This window comes from Telmatherina bonti (assembly GCF_933228915.1).
Source record: "Telmatherina bonti genome assembly, chromosome: 8".
NCBI classification, from domain to species: Eukaryota; Metazoa; Chordata; class Actinopteri; order Atheriniformes; family Telmatherinidae; genus Telmatherina; species Telmatherina bonti.
The window spans coordinates 12,111,943-12,121,846 of NC_136626.1; the positions used below are offsets into that span (position 1 = coordinate 12,111,943).

A 9,904-nucleotide genomic window follows, 5' to 3' on the forward strand; every position below is an offset into this window, starting at 1 on the left:
AAGAAATATGTTTTAAGCAAAGACTTAGAACTGTCAACTGAAGTCGCAGCTGGTCTGTGAAAAGGGAAATTGTTCCAAAGTTTTGGGCCTGCCACAGAAAAGGCTCCATCTCCTCGTGCCTTTAATCTGGACCTGGGACAATGCAAGAGGAGCTGATCAGCTGATCTCAGAGATCTGCCTCGGTTGTGCAAAGTAAGCAATTCCCTCAAGTAAGAAGTAGTATCAATATGCACAATATCTGGTTAGTCTATGAGAGAACATGTTATGGGGAAAACAGGTACACAATAAAAACGCAATAAAACACAAATTTAAAAAATCTATAAACATACCAACTTAACCAAAAGTAAAAAGTGATAAAATGACCGAGTTTTTCCCAGATGAAGTAGAAAAAGAAGATGGTAATTTACATTTCCAGAATAAGTTCCTGTACACATTTTAATATGACTAAAATGCAAGAAACTGGTTAATAGAAATGAGTTTTATGTTCAGAAAGGCCAAACTTCAATCATCCCGAGCAACTTAACAGATAATACTGTTGTAAAATGTTCCAGATGTTCCAGAGCAGTGACATGAGAACACAGTTGTCTACAACAATGGCCCTGAGTAAAACCTCTGGATTGTCGATGTGATGATGTATGAACGTGTGATTTCTGCAGCCTCCGTGTACCTCCAGTAGAAAGCTGGATGTTGTGATGAGCAGTCGCATGAAAGACTGGAGGAAATTTGGGTTTTTCTGTAGCTGATATGAAAAAAGAAAAGTGCCAGAAGTGACTTTTTTGTTGTGATGTGTGTAGTTTTTATTTAACCCTTTAACTTTCACAGACGGATCGGTGCGGCGTCTGCAGTAATGCGGAGTCTGTGCCGGTGTGTCGTGGTGAAGAAGGAGCTGAGCCAGAAGCCAAAGCTCTCGATTTACCAGTCGATCTACGTTCCTACCCTCACCTATGGTCATGAGCTGTAGGTCATGACCGAAAGAACAAACTATCACATACAGGCGGCTGAAATGAGTTTCCTCTGCAGGGTGGCCGGGCTCTCCCTGAGAGATGATGAGCTTGGTCATCCGGGAGAAGATCAGAGTAGAGCCGCTGCTCCTGTTGTGCTGTGTGCCATTTTCATCTATTCTTCACTAATGACACACATAATGATAATTACTCTGCTTAAAGGTGGAGTATGTAAGATTGTCAATATTTTCAAAATAAATTAACTAAAAAAATAACTACAATCATAATTAGATAGTTTTTTTTTAAACATGTAGGTTCCAGTCTGTCCATATTTGATGTGTTATTAAATTACAGGTTTAATTAATGACAAAGACCCTTCTTAAATGTTTGCCTACCAGTAAAAAAATGTGCTTTTTGTCATTTGTTATTAATTAAACTTGTAATTTAATAACGCATCAAATATGAACAGACTGGAACCTACATGTTCAAAAAACTTTCTAACTGTGATTGTAGTTATTTTATTAGTTAATTTATTTTGAAAATATTGTAAATCTTACATACTCCACCTTTAAATCTCTATTTACTAGGACTAGGAAAAGTATTCAAATAAACCTTGTGGTTACAGAGATATAATCATTTCATTATGTGTGTGAAATTTTACATCCGAGGCCAAAAAAATAGGAAGAGAGTTGAAAATAAAATGGCCATAAAAACATCACCTCAAAGTTTTTATTCCATCCATTTATTACGTTTTTACGAGGGAAAATTTCAGTCATGCTGAATATTACCAGTAAAAGGTAATACATCTAAATTATTCTTATTCTGTTAAAAATGTATAAAAACAATCTGAGCAGATGTTTTGATAGAAAAACTGGATCATAAAAGGGAATTGAACTCTAACTGTGTTAATCACAACAAATCTGCTAAAAGTGTTGCATAATGTTTCACTTCTGAAGTCTCACTGGTGGTGTTGGGCTGCACTGCAGATCTATCAGTCTCTTCCCCCTCTGCAGGTATTTTAGCCAATGAAAACGTACCTCATTTCCAACATACAGTTGGCCATATTTCACAAAAACCTAAATGAGGAGAATTGACCTCATGTGAACACTTTTTTACATGAAAAACGTGGCTTGACGGAGGAGTTTGTTGTTTATTTATATTTAATCTGACCCATAATTTTTTTTACAGAATTATTATTTCTTCTCTCATTAATATGGTGCTTTTCAGGGGAGTCCAAAGGCTCAACCGAGGAGCCCCACAAGCCCCCACAAGTCCTGGCCTGCCGACTGAGACTGCTCACCGAGGAGGCCAGAGACCAGCAAACAGAACTGGATCTGAGCTGTGAAAAGCTCCACTGGAATTTACCTGGATTCATATGTATTTATATAATGCTATAAGTTCTGCATTTATAAGTATTGTTAATATGAGAATACTATTTTTCCATAAAAGTTGTTGATGGTTATATTATTTGCTTATCTGTTGCGTTGCGTCGGCCTCATGTTCTTGTTTTCTCTGTGACGGGAAAAAAAAAAAGCCCAACATTTATTATTTGCACACAACCAACGTATTACTGTTAATAGGACACACACCAGCAAATTATGCAAATCAAATAAGTTCACAAACATTGTTCATACTCCACCTTCCTGGACCAGCTCATCCTTGTGGTTGAACATCACTTCCACTGAGATCGTACAATGTTGCTGGTGTGTGTTGCTCTCCCGTCCTCCCTTTCCATCTTCCTTTTTATTTGCTACATGGCTTAATACAAGTCAGGGTCATGGGGAAGTTACAGCTTATCCCAGCACACTGTCTACATGTGTAAAACACACACACACACACACACACACACACATCTCTTACATGTCCTAACTGTCTTTGTACTGTACAGTGCTGGAAAGAGTCATGACACCCCAGTATTTTCTGATATATTTAGAAATGAATAAGAATTAATCCACACATTATGCGCTTAAAAATCAGGGGTGTCAAAAATTCTGACTAACACTGTATATTTATATGAATATTTACATGTTCTATATATATATATCCTTTGCCTGTAATAAACATTCATTTTAATCTTGATTTGTGTTGTTTGTCATTCATTTTAAATCTTAATATCTATCTATCTATCTATATATATCTATATATATAAATATATATATGTATATATATATATATATATATATGTATATATATATATGTGTATATATATATATATATGTATATATATATATATATATATATATATGTATATGTGTATATATGTGTATATATATATATATATATATATATATATATATATATATATATATATATATATATATATATATATATATATATATATATATATATATATAATAATATACACTGTAGGAGCCATAATAGTATGTGTGGATATTCATGAAGTTGCACAGGACGCTCAGCATCAGCATTGGCGTAGTGGGCGTGTTAGTGGGTGTGTGTATGTGTGTGTCACAAAGTTTGAAAGGTACCAACTCACTGGTGTTTAGATGAATGGATGAGGAAGTGGGGTGAGCTGGGAGGTAGTCCAATTTTTGTTGACCGCGTATCGCATCACACATACTGGAGGAGTCTGTATAGTCAGTGTAACGTTTATTCATGTGTTGGAAATATATATCTATATATCTATATATATATAGATATATAGATATACATATTTATAAGTTTTTTTAAGAATGGGCATTGTTTTGTTTCTAACTAAAAATTCTGATGGATAGCCATCAGATCTTTTCCTGATGTTTTAAGTGGGTAACTCCTATTTGGTAATTAATATGAAGTCCTCCCAAACAACACAAATGCAATTTCAAAGACATCTTGCTTAAAACACACCAGTGAACTTCTTGAATTAAGAAATAATCTCCTGTGCAAGACTAAAGGGGCTAAAAAAAAAAAAAAAAATTAGGATAAATAAATAAATAAATAAAAAAAATAATCAAACTGCATTATAAGACAATAAGTGATCAGGACGGCAAATTCTGTCTCATTTTATTTTGTCAATAAAAAAATGCTAAATAAATAAAATAAAATAAGAAAAAGTCATCCAACAAGACTGTAGAGAATGCTGAGTATCATCTCAGTAGCTGGATTAGGGATTTCCTCTCCAACAGAACAGCACGTAAAACCTGAAGCCTTAATCTCCTCGAACATCATGCTCAACACTGGCAGCCCCGAGGCTGTGTAGTCAGCCCACTCTTCTGTATGACTGCACTCCCACTCATAGCACAAACTATATAAACATGTTTGCAGATGAGACAGATGTGGCAGAGGAGATAACCAACAACAATAAGGCAGAGAGGAGATCCAGGCCCTCACATCCTGGTCTCGGAACAATGATTTGCTAAAAACCAACAAGACAAAGGAGCTTGTCACCGACTTCAGGAAACACTACAATACACTGGCTAGTTAGGCGGTCAGTGGAGAGCTGGTGGAACTGGTGGGGAGTGTACCTTGGTAGGTGTAAACCTTTAGGAGGAGCCGGTGGGGAGTAGAAGGTCAAGCAGTGACTAATTTCTGCTGCTGATCCTCAGAAAAGCCGAGCTTCCACAGAAATTCCTTGCCAGCTTGTACCAGTGGTTCTCCAGCTGCACCTCAGAGATGGAGGACCCACAGCAGATCATCTCTACCTTTCTTCCTGCCCTGGAGCACATCTTCTCTCTCCGGCTGAAACAGAGCTGAAAAGATCAGGGATGACACCCCCCTCCCCCCTCCTCTGGCAGGTTCAGGGTCCATAAAAACAGAAAAACACCTTCTCCCCCACAGAGAGAGCTTGACTTCCACCTGCAATGGCTCTCATTGCACATCCTGTCCTTTTCTACCTTGAAATTACAAATCTTTTTAAACTATTTGATCTTATTTTATTCATTATTTATTAGCTACATGTTATACAGTATGACTTCTGCCAGAGAAAATGTTCATGTATTAGATATAAAATTAGAAGAAAGATGATATTTTAGTTATTATTTGGATAATTTTATCTGCTGATAAACAAGCATGAGGGATGTTAATATCAGTCCTTAGTTGCATCAAAGTCGGAACTTTTTGGGTTCATTAAAAGAAAATGGAAATAATGCGGAAGTTTCAGATGAAACAGACTAAGAAAAAGGCAGAAATAGCGGGGATAGACAGGCAGAATATGTCCCGTTGCCCCCTCTGATGGCACACAGTGGTTCGGTCCACTCCCCCCCCCCCCCCCCCTCCCTGCGAGGCGCGTGCAGCGCGTGCAGAACTCTGCATCCTCTCTGCTACAGATGTCGCTCTGTAAGTATTGCAGCAACTGTAAATACAAAATTACAACACAGATATGTCAAACTTTAAAAAACAGAAACAACAAAACATCATAACAGCTGAAACCAGTCGGAGGTTTTGACCTTTAATTAGAGATGGAACCGAGATCAATATTTCTTACTTTTTTTTATTCAGACTCTAGGTCCATAAAAAAGTCCAGACATACAAACATATGTAAAAGAGACATGTGTACCAGTGCTTCCACATAGCAGACTGGTATCTAATGGTTCTGAAAGAAGGCTGGGGGAACATTTTATTACCAGATCCATCAAGACGACGACATACACATTTAAACATCAATCGTCTCATAAGAGCATGAAATGTGATGAACTGTGCATTACAGAAAAGTTCACGAGCACTGTGCCATGTTGGTTTCCCCAGAAGAATAGTAGACAATCATTATTTACAACCTGAAGTTTACGGATGGTCGCCATTTTTTTAAAATGACTCCATAAAGGTACCTGTATAAAAGTACAAACATACAACATGCAGCGAAAAACGTCAGAATGGTCAATTATGGAGCAAATTTAAAGAAACTTGGTTTAAAAAAAGGATTAAAAAATAAAAATTAGACGGCTTAATTTAATTAAAGCCTATTTATTTTCATACCCAAAATTTTGTCTTAAACTCTACAGGATGGGGGGAAACTGGTCCACGTGAGCTGCAGTTCTACAGTTGCTGGGAGTTTCCCTGCTGCAACGCACCTGGGTCAAATCAGTGGGTAGATAGCAGACTTGTGCAGAGTTTGATGTGAGGCCTGCCAGTCTGCTAAAAGTCTGCTGTGTATCAGGTGTGTTGCAAACTCCCAACATTTAAAAGCAAGACTTAGTTATGAACGACATTTTCACAAATTTAAATTTGAGTTAGAATATTTCTGGATGTTTGATAAAAATAAATGAAAAAAAAAAGCACTTTAACAAAAAAAACCAAAAAAAAACTGAACCCAATATTTTCATCTTTAGTGTAATTGTTGCTTCTGTAGTTACTGTGTATAAAGTAGTTACTGATATTTGTTGGACAGACAGGTCAGTGGTAACAGAGGAAGAAACACATCTGGTCATTATTCACCATTTACTCCCAATGCCAGACAGTTAACTGGGAACAAACTTAGAAAACATCCAACCAAACTGGAAAAGGTTGGGGTGGGGAGGGGGTTGTCTTAAGTTGCTTTGAATTTAAACCCTCTAAAAAGGAAACACAACCATGTCACCTTGTTTAAGGGCCCCTGGGTTTAAAAAATATGTCATATAATGGGCCTTTCAGGTTTATGGTGGCCAGTCCCGGCTTAGAGTAGAAAGATCTATCTTCCTCATCTTCATCATCATCTAACACAAAGTTCATATTATGTTGCATTTGCTCAAAAGAGGGTTGAATTGATTTCTCTTGCATTTGCTTTGCTATCAACACCAAATTCCATCAGTCAAATAAGTTACTTAACTTGAGGTAGAAATGAACTAATAATGCTTTACCACGACTTTAATGTTTAATATTCCACATTAAAAATTCAGCTTCCACTAAGTGTTCTATAATACACCCCTCTCCTCTCCTATTTGACCCTGAAGGCATCACCTTCCAGTGTTAACTTTCAACCATTGGTCAGATGTTGGTCGTACATGCACCAGTTCTTAACATTTGCTGTTTCAATATATAAATAAAATAAATAAAAAATAAACACATTAATAATGCAACGGGGGAGAAATGGGGTTTATTGAGCTCATGCATCATGCAGGAATTACAGCGTGACTTTTGACTGGAGTGTTAATCTGCTGACTTATCTGCAGTGCAACGGGGAAAATTTAGTGTATCTGAATATGATTTGCAGCCAAGTGTTCTGCTGTCACTAGTGTGTTGAAGAGTGAGCGCTCAAGCTGTTTACATTAGTAATAAAACACTTTTAAGAGTGTAATTTGTAACCAAATTTACTTTTGCATTGTGCTTTAAAGCTTTAACAGAACCTAATGTATCCCTAGACTGTGCAAGGCAGAAATAGCAGGGATAGACAGGTAGACAGTTCATGGTTTAATTGTGAATTTTTGTATCTTAGATCTCTCTAAACATAATTTGCATAATTATATTTGCTTTAGAAATGTAAATTACAAGGTGATCCCATAATTATTTTACCTGATCTAAATATAAAGAAAAGCCAATAATTACATTATTACAGAATGTTCAGCTATTACATAAAATAGATATCTCTTTTTTCTTTCTTTCTATAAAATTAAATGGCTAAATAAAAACCCTCCAAGAGTTGTGATTACATACTATTATGATAGGCTAAACACATGGAAATAAAATGAACTTGCATGGATGAGTCATCAACATCACATGCGAAGTACTATAAAATACCTGACATTTGACAAAAAAACAACACTCAGCTCCCAACATTAGTTGAATACAGACGGCCTGGCCTCAATCCAGAAGTGTAATTATTCAACATTTTATCAGAAAAAAGTCAAACAGACAGTAAGCTATATGCATGGCAGCTGATAGTGAATGACAGCTTATTTTTCATAGGATTAAACAGTGTTTTACTGATAATAATATCATCCCGCTCAATGTTTTTATTCCATTTATTAATGTATTTCCCCTCTTCACCAAGAACAGTTTCATTTTTAATGCATGGAGCTGCTTTATTACAACACACACTGTCTTTACATTTAGCTTCACGTATTTTTTTATTAAATAAATAAATAAGTGCATTGACAGGCAACATCTTATTCCACGGTGAGGATGACTCTTTTCCCTCCTCCGTGTTTGTTGCAGCGATCTCACGGGTTGGGATACCGCGGAGGTGGTTGGGGTGTAGGGGGGCTGGGTTCGCTGTTTTGTCCACAGTGCCGGAGCATTTTTTTAAGCAGTTACTTCCACACCACTTCTTTCATTATGCTGATCTGTGAAGTGGAACGTAACGCTGGCGGAGTTGAGAGGTCAGGGGCTCCTGCTGCCTAGAAACATACAGTCTAATATTAGAACATTTCCTTGATTTGTTAGCAGCATCTCTGCTGACTGCTGAGCACATGGCAACAGGCCGGCCAATAGGATTTCAGGAGACTACTAAGCCTCTCGCTCTGTATAGCAACAGTGGCATCCTTTCTTTATTTATTTATATAGGAGGTTTTTTTACCCACCGACTCATTCTCATGCTTCTGTACCCCCACTGTGCATCCACACTGTGCTCTGAAACTGTGAAAAAGAGTTGCAGTGTGAAGAGTAGTGCTGCTCTTACCTCTCCTTCTCCTTTACCTGTGTCAGCTTTAAAATATACATAGCATTTATAGCTGTTTTTTATTCTTTTAAGAAATATTACAATAGTTTTTCTTCTTAAGGTTGCACCTCACAGAACAGTGGAGTTTTTCATGTGCCTTTAATTTAAAAGTAAGAGGAAAGTGGACAATGACTTGGACTTGGTTTTATTCTCAAGAGGATATGTCATGCATCTGTGAGGAGAAGACCAGAGACCTGGAGGAATGACAGCGTGGGAAAAGGTGGCACTCCGAGGGGACGGGGAACAACCAGGACGAGACTATCTGTAAAAGATGGAGGACACAGGAGGAGAGACTATACGGGATAGGAGGAGTGGAGGGTGTTGGGGGGTGGAGGGATACGGAATGGCGTGAGGACCGAGACCGGTGGTTGGTTTGAGCTGAGCCACGTGTGCGTCCAGCCACGTCTCTTAGCCGCTTCATGGATGTCAACGAGATGCTGGCTTCCCATGCCGCCTGGTCCCTTCTGTCTTAGCCCAGGTAGGTGCGCAGCGTCCTAATCAGCTAAGTTTCCCGATGATGTTTCATTTTTCCAGGTCGGCCGGATGATGCCTACACCAGAAGTTGCCATTTTGAAAGTTCTGTGCCCGTTCAGCCTCCATATCACTTCGTCATTCGAAGCTTAGTTGCAGGATGATGGGAAGCTTGGAGGCGTTGGGAAAATATGGCGCACATCAGTTGTCCCGTTATTGGTTTTTGGTTTGCTGCAATGATTGGTGGGACTAAACTTCTCCAAAAGGACAAAACAGAAACAGTGTTTTATATGCATTGTGAGAGGAAGGTGGAATTGATGACCAAGTGTCATAAACTCTGTAGAAGTATCTGACATTTTCAGACGAGCGCTGCAGCATTATGAGAACGTACGACGGTTCGAATCAGTTTCAGGGATTTTGCTTGTGGACGCACAACACACCTTGAGATTTGTAACTGAGTAGACTTGTTTTCTGATCTCTGAACGTTACAGCCTTGTATACCGATACCGATGACGAGCATCAGTATGTAAGGATCAACTTGTGTTGAGAGATGACCCAACTGCATCGTCCCAGATGGAAAATGTTGTTCGGACATGCATATGAAAATACAAACACACTCGGCTTATGTGCTAGTTTTGGCATTTTATACTGGGAAAAGATCACCTTCTACTCAACGCGATTGACCAACGTTGATCCATTGCGACTTAATGGCTATCCACCATTAGAAGTATTTTTGTATAGACGCCATTTCCTACCCTTCGACTTTTGACCATCAAGGTAAAAACCAATGAATTTACACAGCTCTATATTCTGTTGTTTCAACTGGATAATTGCAAATATCCTAAAACCATTGTTTATACAAGAACTACATTTGTTACATATTACTATTTATTTGTAGATTGTTTTTAGATTTTATAAATGAATT

The 9,904-nt window shown here is 37.8% G+C and overlaps 1 protein-coding gene across 1 annotated transcript in view; it reads left to right on the forward strand.

Annotated features, from left to right (window-relative positions):
* kank3 (KN motif and ankyrin repeat domains 3) overlaps positions 1–2,997 on the forward strand; it is a 37,760-nt gene extending 34,763 nt beyond the window's left edge. Inside the window, exon 12 of the mRNA XM_079245065.1 lies at positions 2,169–2,997. Coding sequence (XP_079101191.1) covers positions 2,169–2,231 — 63 coding nt within the window. The 3' untranslated portion in view covers positions 2,232–2,997. The remainder of the gene's footprint in view (positions 1–2,168) is intronic.
* The last annotated feature ends 6,907 nt before the right edge of the window (positions 2,998–9,904 follow it).